The 13,561-nt window shown below is 46.1% G+C and overlaps 1 protein-coding gene across 5 annotated transcripts in view; it reads left to right on the top strand.

Moving 5' to 3' along the window:
- The window catches only part of DENND4A (DENN domain containing 4A), a 587,116-nt gene that overhangs the window by 446,363 nt on the left and 127,192 nt on the right, over positions 1 to 13,561 (top strand). For all 5 annotated transcript variants that reach the window (XM_078683021.1, XM_078683023.1, XM_078683019.1 and 2 more), the window contains one exon: positions 9,101 to 9,195. In XM_078683021.1, the coding sequence (XP_078539147.1) occupies positions 9,101 to 9,195 (95 nt within the window). The remainder of the gene's footprint in view (positions 1 to 9,100; positions 9,196 to 13,561) is intronic.

The raw sequence follows: 13,561 nt of genomic DNA, 5'->3' as shown, positions 1-13,561 counted from the left end.
AGCATCCTTTTACAACTGCGGTTGCTGCAACAAGGTGACATCTAATGTTACACACATAATCATATGTATGATCCAATGGGAAACCTAATATAAAGCATGGCAAGCATTGCATGGGCATATGCTTCTCTTGGACTTTTGCAATTGCAACCAGACACTGAAGACAGTCGTAATGGAGAACCCTAAACGTAATTTCAAGACAGCTTGGAAAAGACATGAATGCAAGCTTGTGGTACTGTTCATGAATGAGCAGCAGTTGCATTTAGTGCTGCAGGACATTTATAGATTGTCAAATTCCTCTGGTGCAGAGGGAAAGAGGACGATGTCTTAAGAAACCATGTTGTCGGTCTGCACGGGGATAGAATAGCATGTCATGCATAGCTCTAGGAATCACAGCATTGCCATTTCACTCATGCCAGTAGTACATTACACATTGCATGTTAATTTCGAACCTTTGAATGCCCCACTAGAGCTCTGCAAATAGACGGTATTTTTTTGTTGATCAGATGCTCTGTACAGGCAGTGTGTTACACAACAGTAAAACATGTGCCTGCTTGCTGAAGGAGTGTACACTGCATCTCAATCTCAAGATTATATTTTGTTTGCATGTAAACTTTGATCATCTTCACTTGGCAGACTTGGGCACATACTTTCCATAAAATCTTGAAAGTTAGCTTTTTTGTCAGCTTTTTGTCAGTCTAGACTCCATTATCTGTTAGCTTCCATTTCCGATTAGCAAATGGCTCTGTATTTTGCAAAGAATATTTGAGTAGCTCAGTTATACCATTTGTAGGGTCCATTGCAGTTTTGGAATTTGGCGTCTATTCTGGTTCTGCAATTTCTATTGATTGAAATAATGGTGGTCTGTGCACGCTGTTTGCTTATTTTGGTGTAGTTTAGCAATGAATCATGTGGGCCAGTGGCTTGGTAGGGCTAGACTAATAAATGTAATAATTATTCATATTGGATTGAATTAGCCTAGGCATCGCCATCGGTCTGTGTAATACATTGTGAGTATACCGAGCGACTTTGCCGTTTGTGTGTATTAATGTGTGTGTTATTGTGGAGGTAGTCCTATGGCACAAACCTACCCGCAGACCAGTGACTGTGAGCTCTAAATATGCTTCATGGTCGTTTACAAAGAGGTAAGCTATGTAGGTTCCTGTTGTATAGTGGTAGTGCTCCTTGAAAAGAGAAAAGTTTTCATCACCATTGTGAATTGAAGGCGGGCCGGTGCTGTAATGTAATGGGGATGTTTCATATCCTGGGTGTATAAATGGAGCAGGCTTCCCTTTTCAGTATTTTTTCTTCTTCAATTTGTTTGTCTATTATTCTATTCTATTGTAATATTATCTGGATGTCTTTATTCAGAAAAAGAAAATTCCACTCTTTTTGCTTCATCTCGGCATTGGATTTTGATGATGGTAGACCTGTCTGGCTTGCTCTCCTTTCCTGTTTACCTTCGAACACAAAGTTGTCTTCATCAGATTCTGATGAGCGGCTATGGGCATCTGCCCCATCAGCCACCTCAGCCTCCCAAGGAATCCTTGGTGTTGCATTGATGTGAACTATATCCTTGTTCAAGAACGTAGGTCACATCACTTCAACTTTGAAATGAGCCATGCTCTGGTGGATACAGACATCAAATCTATCCAAGGGGAATCATTTCTCTTCCAGAGGATCCTCATCGACGTCATAAGCACTGAATATTCCCGCTCATGCGCGGGGACCCCACATATTCCCGCCCATGCGCGGAGACCCCGGAAAATATATTAAAGTTATATATGAAAACACACACACACACACACACACACATATATATATATATATATATATATATATATATATATATATATATATATAATCTAGAAAACACAAACAATGCAGCCTTACATACACCAACAGGCTAAACAATGCTGTGAAATATACTCTTTGCACATATACAAACAAACCAGGAAGACCAAAAAGCAATTGAACTGCTTTTAATGAACAGCAGAAAAGTAGTCCTGCAAGGAGAAAAAAGCAGGCATTGTTAGCCCATAGGCTGCATTGTAACTGAAATAGCACAGAAAATGAAAGCAAATGCAGAGCATACAAAAACTGGCACCTTGCCTTTAAGGCAGCCATGACCCTAAGCTTTCCATCATGCCTCAGGGTTGACAGTTAGGTCAGTTGTCCTTTCCGGTTCCTTCAGTCAGGACCCTGGATAATCAGCTCCTCAGATTTTTGACTTTTCAGTCAGAAATTATATTCCTTTTTCATCTAAAACTTTATACTTCGACATTTTACACCTGTTGGAGTATTTCTTTACCTCTTGTTTCTTCAAGAGTTTGGCGTTTTTTACCTGAAATGCCTTCCATGTTAGATCCCTGCCCTTCCTTTGGCAAGAGGAAGGGCAAAACAGACTCCCACTCTGTCTGCATCCTTTGCCTTCTGGATTCTCATGCTCCTGAGACTTGTCAACACTGTCAGTCTTTGTCAAGACAGACTCTCAAGAGAGGGAAAGGATTCGACTTTATGGACTCTCTGAAAAAGGAAAAGCTTCCACCTCTAGAGGCCGGTCTCCTGTGAGGCAGAAGAAGTAGAGACCTAGATCTCCTTCCACAAGCAAGGTAACTGCCTGCTCTTCATTTGCGTCGGGCTCGGCGCCCAGAATGCCTCCACCGGCAAAGAAAATGTCGACGACGTTCGCATCGACAGCAGGCTCGCCGTCGAGAGAACATCGGTCGTCGTCGAAGTCTTCCAGAAGAAGTACCTCATCAGCGACTAATCCTCGGTCACCGTCAACCGGGCGGCGGTCGGCGTCAAACAGTCGTACTCCGTCGGTGCCTGACCGCCCAACGTCGAGACATCGTTCTCTGTCGTCGCCATCTGTACGGCGTTCAATCTCGAGGCACAGCCCTCCTGTGCCGTCAACCAGGCGGCGGTCAATGTTTAGACCTAGAACATCAACGACGTCAAATAACTTGACGTAGAAACAGATCCCTCGGTCGCAGCCATCAAGACGCTCGACGTCAAGGGCAAGATCAACAGCGAAGAGAAAAGACTCTGCATCGAGGAGGACTCCTCCATTGCAGCCCTCGAGACAGTGCTCAACATCGAGGCCTAAATCGACAGTGTCGAGAGGGTCGACATCGAGAAGGTCTTCTCCAACACCTTCCCCACTTTCGAAGTTGAGACATGGTACTTCGTTGGGTACTCCTCTTCCAACATCAAAGCATAAGTCCCCGACGACGGAACGTCGGTCGACGTCGAAACACCCCCCTCACGTATAGGCAGAAAACACCTTCATTGGACTCGCAGTTCTCAGTGGTACATAGTCGATCGACGTCGAGACATTCATTGTCGACGTTGTCACACCATTTGACCTCAAGGAGATGCCATTCTTCTTCAAAAGACCGTTTGGAACCTTCAGTTTCGGCTGCAGGATCCCCACAAGTCATCTCGACGTTGAGAAGCTCATCTTCTCCGTTTCCAAAGCGGAGAGTACAGAAATCTACCCCGCAGATCACGACTCCACCTACGCAACGAGAGGAAGAACACTGATCTCCCTCAGTGCATCTCTCGCCTACGTGGCTTCTCCCAATTCAAGATTGGCAGAAACAACCTTTGCAGGTTCAGCAGCCCTTGGACTATTCAGGCCCTCTGCATAGATCTGCTCTGGCCCGGCTGGTGCAGGCAGTTGACCAATCACCCACCAATCCATCCAGGGGCTGCCAGAGAGATAAATCTCCTCCACGATGATCCTCTTCTCATGGGCGTCACAGAAGACCAAGATGATATGATATGATATAAAGGCTTTTATAGCGCGCTCTGCCTCTAAAAAAAGTATCCTGGCGCGGAAGGTGAGGAAGTTCAGAATGCGAGGGAGAGTTTAGCAATTAGAGAATAATACTGAATAGGTGAGTTTTCAGCCCTTTCTTAAAGGCCGTAATGGTCGAGGCAGCCCTAAGCTGGAAAGGGAGAGCATTCCAAGCTATAGCGGACCTGACCGAAATGGACTGTCCTCCTAGTCGGGAGTACTTAAATCTGGGCACAATCATTTGAAGCTGATTAGCTGAGCGGAGGCAGCGATTAGGAATGTACAGGGCAAACCTTTTCCTCAAGTAAGCAGGGCCGATCTGATGGAGCGCACGGAAGGAGAGAACAAGTGTTTTGAACAGAATCCGGTGGGCAACCGGGAGCCAATGGAGGCTGCGCAGAAAGGGGCGGACGCTAGATCTCCTGGGCAAATTGAACAGAAGTCTTCCGGCCGCGTTTTGGATGACCTGAAGACGTTGGATCAGATAAGCCGGTAGGCCGCTAAACAGACCGTTCACGTAGTCAAGCCTGGAGAGTATTCGAGCACGTGACACCATCTCTTTAGCCTCTCTCGGAAGGAGGGGAAAGAACCTACGTAAGGCTTTAAGAGTGGCAAAGCATACCTCCGTGAGTTTTTTAATATGGTCCTCAAACTTAAGGTCTTTCCCAAACCAAACCGCAAGGTTTTTTGCTGGGCCACCCATGGATTTGGGACATGGCAGATCGCGTGGCCATAGGAGGTCGCTGAATTTATCAGGAAAGGAGCCATAAAAAAGAACCTCGGACTTGTCTTCATTACACTTAAGCTGGGCAAGTGCTAGCCAGCGAAAGACCGATGAGAGGCAGAGTTGGACCGCCGACGTATCCAATTTGTCCTTTGGCCAGGTGAACAAGAGTTGGGTATCGTCGGCCATTATTTTGGCCCCCAAATGTTCCGCCAAATAAATCAAAGGAGTTAAATAAATGTTAAAATGCAGGGGGCTCAAAGTAGACCCCTGAGGAACTCCTGTGGTGAGTTTTTTTGGTAGAGAGGCGTGTGGCGGCATCCAGACCTGTTGTGTCCTATTGTCCAAAAGAGACTTCAGCCAGTCAAGTGCAAGTCCGGAGATGCCAACGGCAGCTAGTCTAGTAAGAAGTAGAGTATGGGGCACCGTATTGAAGGCGGCAGAGAGGTCTAGTAAAATCAGAACCGCTCTGCCACCTCCATCAAGGCATTCCCGGATAGCTTCCGACATCTCGACTAGCGCCATTTCGGTGCTGTAAGCAGCCCGAAACCCTGACTGAGCTGGATGCAGAGCATGAGAAGATTCAATAAGACAGTCCAACTGTCTAAAAGCAATCTTCTCACAGACCTTTGCCAAGGCTGGCAGTAATGAGATGGGCCGGTAGTTGGAAGGCACAGTCGGATCCAGCCTGGTCTTTTTTAGAAGCAGCAGCAATTTGGCTTGCTTCCAACGGAGCGGGACAGTTGCAGAGGAAAAGGAAAGATTAACAATCTGGGTAACCTCTTTGTCTACTATTTCAGCCACCCCCCAAAAACCCTGGCTGGGCAAGGGTCAGAGGGAGACCCTGACTTCAAGGCCTCCAGTACTGCAGAAATGTCAGACTCGGTAGATGGAGAAAAGGTAACAAACTGCTCAGCTGACTTAGGCACAGGGAAGAGAGGTTATGCTGAGGAGGACAAAGAACCGTCACAAGCGGTGCGCAAGTCTTCTTGGATCTTGGCAATTTTATCTACGAAAAAAGAGGAGAGTTCTTTGCACCAGTGATCGTATGAGGGCAACAGAGGTTGTGCAGCGCATGGTGAAAGAAAGCTTTTAACAATTGAAAATATTTCCTTGCTGTTATTGTTTGCTTTTCAATTCTCTCTGCATAGTAAATGCCCTTAGCGGTTCTGATAGCGGCATAGTAGTCTTTTTGAGCCACACGCAGATCCCTCTTTGCCTCGGGCAGGTAGGCTTGTCTCCACACCCGTTCGAGTTTCTTGCATCCCAGTTTCAATTCCCGTAGGGTGTGGGTAAACCATGGTTTAGAGGGGGTAGACCGCATCCTACGGATACAACCTTTATTGGTGGAGGCAGCGGACCCATGTTCAACCCATGTGTTAAAAGTACTAACCGCCACTTCCACCTCCGAGGTCAGTATCGGACGGGTTCGAGACAGAGATTCAGTCAAGGTGACTAAATTGATCCTCTGTAAATGAGCAAGTGGAGGGGTACTCTCAGTCTCCATGGCTCTATCCAGAGACCAGGAGAACCTGATCAACTCATGATCCGACCATGTCACGCTCTCAGAGCGGGCCATGACAATATCGAAATAAGAGCAGACCAGGTCTAGGAGGTGGCCCCGCACATGGGTTGGAGAGTCAACCCATTGTTTGAGGTGGGCCATAGATAAGGCTTCACCTAGCCGGGTGGCCTCAATGGAGTCTGAGACATCAACATGGATGTTAAAGTCCCCCAGAAGGAGATACCTTGAGAATCTCAAAGCCCGCGGAATTATGACCTCTTCCAGTGCCCCCACAAAATTCCCAACATATCCCGGAGACCGATACACCAGTGTACCTCCTAAGGTGAAGTGTGAGTTGAGCACAAGGGAGAAATGGAGCACCTCCGCATCCCCCAGCTCGTCTTGGGGCTCACGGGAGAAGACCCAAGGGTCCCTGTAGATCACGGCGACGCCGCCTCCTCTACCGAGTGGGCGGTCCGCCCTCGTGATTTTAAAGCCCCGTTGAATAGCTAACTCCACCACCGGGGCACACGAGTCATTTAACCAGGTCTCTGTGATAAAAAAAAGATCGAAGTGTTTCTCCGCCAAAAGTTCAAAGATATCGGCAGCATTCTTGACCAGCGACCTGGCATTAATTAGCCCCGCTCTGATCAGCAAGGGTTCTATGCTCACTCGAACAGGGGATCACCCTCCTGGTCTTCTTTCTCAACCCATTCCTCCAAGAGGGATTATTCTCCAACTCTTACGGACAGCCCTCCAGAGTCTCACCTGTTGACATTAACACCTTTCATGTTGTCCTTTCCAGAGGGGCACAAAAGTTGAGTATAGAGATGTCTACACCTCAGACCTCTTTGTCTGTTATTTTTGATATTCTGCATCAGAGGGCGGTATCAACACCTTTGCTGCCATTAGTTCCTGGCCTTCTGCAACCTGTCATGGATGTTTGCCTTACTCCTGCGACAGTCAAAACGGCCCAGCGAGGATCTTAAAGAAGTATAAACCAGCAGAACAAGATCCCCTGTTTCTCAGGTCAGATGCTCCACAAGATTCAGTGCTAATTGCGGCTGCTAAGAGCTCCTATGCAGTGGCTTCATGTTCCACAGTCCCTCCGGACAAAGAGAGCAGAGCCCAGGACTCCTGGGGGAGAAAGGTTTGTGGCTCTGCAGCAGCATTTTTAAAAGTTTCCAGTGAATCAGCTCTGTTGGGCCGTTATGATAGAGCGTTGTGGGACTCTCTGAAAGGCTACAAAGAAAAGCTACCCAAAAAAGACCGTCAAGATTTTGAAGAGATTCTCCAGAAAGGGCCCCTCGTGGCCAACTAAATGATCTGTTGGGCTGCGGATGGGGCATCCTTAGCTGCTCATTCATATTTGCATGGGGTATGCGCTAGATCCTACTGGCTGCGGCTTACAGCATTAAACCGGAGGCTCAACAACGCATCCTGAATCTTCCTTTCACCGTAAATTCTTTGTTCGGCTCTCACACTGATGAGGAGATGGCCTGGATGAAGTCTGAACTAGACACTCTCAAAGCTGTCGATTTGGAGAAAAAGAAAATGTTCAGACGTCGGTACAGGCCTTACGATCGTAGAGCTTTCCATCAGAGGGTTTAAACTCCTCAATGGTCCTAAAGGCAGTACCATCAGAACAAACCTCACTATCAGGGATGTCGCCCTTCTAGAGGTAAAGGAACGTCCCGACGGTCTTCCTCAACTGCCAAGAACACCGGCAAGCAATGAGGGCTCACTTCCTCCGTCACCCACTCCAGTGGGAGGAAGTATCTCCGGACATGTAAAAGAGATTTGCGGGAAATAACAAACGATCTGTGGGTGCTAAATATACTAATGAATGGTTATGCACTATGTTTTCTTGCCCCACCACCCCCAAAGTACATCCCGCCTGTGAAGCCAACTGTTCCCCATCTGCCACTTTTGCATCAGGAAGTTTCTACTCTACTACAAAAAAAATCCATAGAAAAAGTTCAAAGCAAACACAAGGAGATGATGGAAGGAGCGCTGAAACTTTTCAGACACTTGCCCCCAGTCACAGATCTGGGTTGAATCCATCATCGTCCTTTAGCTCACTTTGCCACCTCAATTCAGATCCAGCTATATGCAAATCAGTCTTGATCCTGTGCCTCGTGGGAACAGTCCAGCCCGAACTGCCAAGCTAGGTCTTCCCTGAACAAGAAACAAGCATCCTGGGACCGGTTTCAGGGTACACCCCTCTTCAGCCAGGCTAGCTTGAATCCAGTGGCAAAGTGAGCAGGGGACCACGCCTGGGCATACCCTCCCAAGTGAGCTAAAGAATGATGATGAATTCATCCCAGATCTGTGACAGAGGGGGGGTGCTTGCAATGTTCAACACACCGTCCATCATCCCCTTTGGTTTAGCATTAATCTCAAATTACATATAATTAGAGAGTCTACATGTACAATTCCTTCCATGTGCTGTGACACAACCATTATATCACAATGAGAAATATATTTTTATAATTTCTATAAAAACAGATACCTCGCCACATTACAGCCCACTTCCTCTTAGATGGATCTAGAATAATAAACTCCCATACACAACATTCATAACAAATCCCAGCATACTACACATACTTTAGACACACAACAACAGAAAAACAGATTGGAATTGTGACCGTTGAGATGTTGTGGGCTGGGTACACTTTTCCAAAAACAGTAAACGCACGTTTTGGTGTGGGCATGAAAATAAACCAACCACCTTTCTCAGGACCACATAACAATACAATTGCTTCCAAGGATAGTAATATGGTGGAAATTGATATTTCAAAAACCCAGCTCCTTAATAACTCAGTACAGACCTCCCTTATACCTATTCCTGATTCAAAGTGTACCACAGGATTGTTTTTGTGGGGCTTTTATAGAGAGTGGAGAAGTTAAAAGGGAGGTGGTCATACACATGGATAGCTTCAGAAGAATGCATTATTATTATTCAGAAACTTTCTCATTTTAAGAATCCTATTGCATTGTTTGCAGTGGCAATTTCTTTCATGGCACAAAGTAAGGCCCGATGTCTAAAAAACATATTCATTTTAATTTATAGGTACTCCATCAAAGTGCCCGCTGCCTTCTAAATCTGAGCTGGTGACCTCTAGCAGCTCCAGTGGTGTCAGTGTCTTTGAAAACTATGCTATGGAGGTAAGTTGGGAGATGATAAAACGTATAACTAGGCACAATTTTGAAATTATGCAAATACTGGCATATTGTTATGTCACAGTTCCTTAAGTTCTACATATTCAGTACACATCCATTTACACTACTGCATATCTTTTTAAGGGCTAGGATCCAGAGCCTTGTTGGTTGTGTCTACTCTCTGGCTCTGCCAGCTCAGTTTTTATGTAGATACTCTCACGTCTGTCCATTATAATTCTCCAACAGGTCTAACTGTTCTTTTTCCATTTGGCTGGTAAAAAAAAATAGATTCTTGTGGTCATCCTTTCGATTGCCCAAAAGTCACAATTGTGGCTGTCATATTTAGGAGTTCCTCACAAGGTGGAAAAGTGGCACCTTTGGTACCACTGTAGGTTCTTCCTCGCTTGATCAGTATGAGGAGGAGAAGAAAAGTAAATGGTCAGTTTTGTTTTTCTGACCCCACAACCTCCTGTACTAGTACTTTTCTACTTTCCAGACTATGTTATGAAAGTATCAGTTCGAGGCATATGGGCTGCAGACCACACACTGTTGCATTAGATCACCATCTGGTGGTGGGCCCGGATGATTACACTTTGTTGTTGTCTTGGAAGAGTCTTACTGCTAGGTGACTCCTCCCTTAGGCCGTAGTGCGCATGGGCATCGACTCCATCCTCAGATTGTTTTTTTCCGCCATCGGGCTCGGATGTGTTCATCGTTCGGTCCCTTTACCGATCTCTTTTCGAATCCATAAATCAATCTAAAATATTTATATTGTCTTCGACACTGATTCCAGTCGCCCGCATCGAAAACAGGATCCACTTCTCCATTCCAGCGCTCGTCAGGGCCGTTGGGCTCAACTTCGCCATTGGGCCTTTGGCTCATGGAAACAACACCGTTCAAGAAGTGCCCTCAGTGTGGACACAAGTTCCCACACACTGACCTTCATGAGGTTTGCAACCTGTGCTTGTCTCCAAAGCATGAGAGTCGAGACTGTGAGGCCTGCGCTTCGTTCCGGTCCAAGAAAACAATCAGGGACCGTCGAGCTCGAAGAGCTATGGTGCAGTCATCGTCGTCGACACCAGACCTCATGATCGACGAGTCGCCGATCGAGGTAGACGTCGAAGAACAGCAAGAAGACGTTGCTTCCAAAGCAGAAGAGTCCGCTTACGGAGCAGAGGGTGGATCCGAAGATGATCTTCTTCCAGCTGGTCAACAGGTCGTGAGTAAGAGCGTCGACCCTGTTCACCCCCCCATACCGGGACAGGCTTCGGTTCCACCCCCATCTTCGGGTCCGGGTGCACACCAATCGAAACCTTCCAACGCCCCGCCTTCAGGCTTGGCAGCGAAGAGTATTAAAAAGCCTCCAGTCGACTCGTGCTCGAGTCAGTCTGTCAGTCCCGGAAAGCAGAAAGTTCTTAAGCCGAAGTCAACACCGGCACCGAAACACCCATCGATACCGAACCAAGACCAAGTTTGGCACCGAAAGAGGTTCCGAAACCGAGTTCGGCACTGAAAGAAGTTCCCAAAGTTACCGAAACAAAAACGGCTCCGGTAACTAAAAAAGCGGACCCAAAAGCAGTTTCCATACTGAAACACACTTCGGCACCGAAGGCAGACGAGTCTAAACACTCGGCAACAAAAACTTCGGATCCAAAAAGCACAGATCCAAAGAAAAAGCAAGAAAAGTCTTCGGAAACCGAAACCAAGACCCGTTCCAAAGACAATGGACACTGTGAAACCTAAATCTGTCGGCTCCAAACAAGAAAAATCGACGACGAAAAAAGATGTACCAGTAGAAGAGCTGTTCCAACCTGATGTAAGGCAAAAGACTCTAAAAATTCATCCAAAGACTGGGCATGTGTACACAGTTCCTGAAAAGAGGAAAATGGAATGTTCTAAACCATCACCTATTCCTCCAAAGAAGCATGTTTAAACTTCCAGTATAAGACTTCCTTCACCAGAAGTAGAAATACCAGCAGATATTTCTCCTGTACACTCACCAGCTAGCACACATAGCCTGATACCACAGGATGAGGATTATGGGGATACACACTCACAAGAGAGTTATCATCAAATAGATTATATTAATGACCCAGATGATATGGCTGGGCCATCAGGTGACCCATGGGAAGATTACAATGCACCAGATGCACAAGATCTACCACAAGATGAGGCATACCCGTCTAGGCCATCTCCACCAGATGACACCATTGGGTTCACACAACTCACCCATAGAGCAGCTACTTTCCATGGAGTAGATTTGCATACAGATCCAATAGAAGAAGACGTTCTTATGGATACACTGTTTATGTCACATAAAACCACAACAACACTTCCAATACTTAGTGGAGTGGTAAGACACGCACCAGAAATATTTAAAGACCCAGTCAGGGCCAGGGTAATTAACCCCAGACTGGAAATGAAATACAAAGAGGCTCCCTCTCATCCAGCATATATTAAGGGACAATTGCCACTAGACTCACTGGTAGTGTCAAATGTGACGAAAAGCGCCAACTCGCAACCAGGGGATGCTCCACCCCCTGGCAAAGAATCTAAGCTTTTAGATGTGTCAAGGAAACGCACACTCTCACAAGCTGCTAATATATGGAGGATTGCTAACACTCACGCTCTGTTAGCAAGATATGACAGAGCTCATTATGATGAGTTAGAGTCACTCATGCAACACCTGCCAGAACAATATAAGGCTAGGGCTGCTGACTTGATACAAGAGGGCAAGGTTATAACAAATACCTCCATAAGATGCGCGCTAGACACTGCAGACACAGCATCTAGAGCAGTAAATACAGGGATACTGTTGCGCAGACATGCATGGCTACGAATTTCTGGTTTCAAACCAGAGGTACAAGCCAGTATATTAAACCAGCCATTTGACCAACAACATCTTTTTGTCCAAATGTAGACAGTGCACTCGAAAAAATGAAAAAAGATACCGATACGGCAAAATCAACGGGAGCTTTACAAACGCAAGCCCATAGACCTTCCTTTCGTCGCTCCTCATATAGGGGCGCCTCTAAGGGTTTCCAAACTAACAACACCTCCTCTACTTTCAAACCGCCCAACCAGAACTCGTCCAGTAAGGGATACTATAGAGGAGGGAACAACAATAAGGGCAGAGGCAACAACAATCGTAACACTCTACTCCCAACAGTGACTTCCCTTCCATCCCCCCAGACCATTCTACTCCGGTCGGGGGAAGATTACAACAGTTCCTACCTGTCTGGAACTCCATCACTACAGACAGGTGGGTGAGACAAATAATTCAGTCAGGTTATTGCCTGGAGCTCACGTCCAACCCTCGAACAATACCACCAAAACAACGTCCCATGTCACAGGAACACCTCTTACTATTAAGACAAGAGGTGGAATCACTACTGCAAAAGAATGCAATAGAACCAGTACCAAAAGAACACAGGGGTTTACTCCCTTTATTTTCTCAGTCGCAAAAAGGATGGGTCTCTCAGACCAATTCTAGATCTACGACCCCTAAACATGTACATACATTCAGACCATTTCATATGGTCACATTACAACAGGTTCTACCATTACTAGAGAAAGGCGACTTCCTTGCCACATTAGACCTCAAGGACGCCTACTTCCACGTTCCTATTCATCAGACTCACAGAAAGTACCTAAGGTTCGTACTAGAAGGTCAGCACTACCAATTCAAGGTGCTCCCCTTCGGAGTAACAACAGCACCTCGAGTGCTCACAAAGTGTCTAGCAGTAGTAGCAGCACACTTAAGAAGGGACAACATTCAGATATTCCCATATCTCGACGACTGGCTAATAAAATCCAAGCCATACAACCAATGTGTACAGCACACGCATCAGACAATTTGCCTGCTGCACAAGTTGGGGTTTACAGTAAATCAAAAGATGTCACATCTACAACCATCCCTATCTCAGCAGTATTTAGGTGCCACAATAGATACTTCCAAGGCAATAGCGTACCCCAATTTAGCAAGAATACAAGCTATACAGAATCTCATCAAAACATTCCAGCCACAACACTCACTACATGCAGCTAATAGGAATGATGGCATCTTGCATATTTATAGTACCATACCATACGCAAGACAAAAAATGCGTCCCATACAAGAATGCTTAGCAGTTTAGTGGAATCAGGCTCAACAAGAAATAACAGATCTGGTGGTGGTAGACGACCGGACGCATTGCTCTCTGCAATGATGAAACACCAAAAACCTTTCCAAGGGCCGGCCGTTTATAGAACCTGTTACACAAATCATACTGACCACAGACGTCTCTCTCACAGGATGGGGAGCGCATTTACAAAGTCACGCAGTGCAAGGCACGTGGACAATTAAACAAAAAGTAATCCACATAAATTATCT

The sequence above is a fragment of the Lissotriton helveticus genome, chromosome 3_1 (genome assembly GCF_964261635.1).
Source record: "Lissotriton helveticus chromosome 3_1, aLisHel1.1, whole genome shotgun sequence".
NCBI classification, from domain to species: domain Eukaryota; kingdom Metazoa; phylum Chordata; class Amphibia; order Caudata; family Salamandridae; genus Lissotriton; species Lissotriton helveticus.
This window is presented reverse-complemented; position numbering and strand designations above follow the sequence as displayed.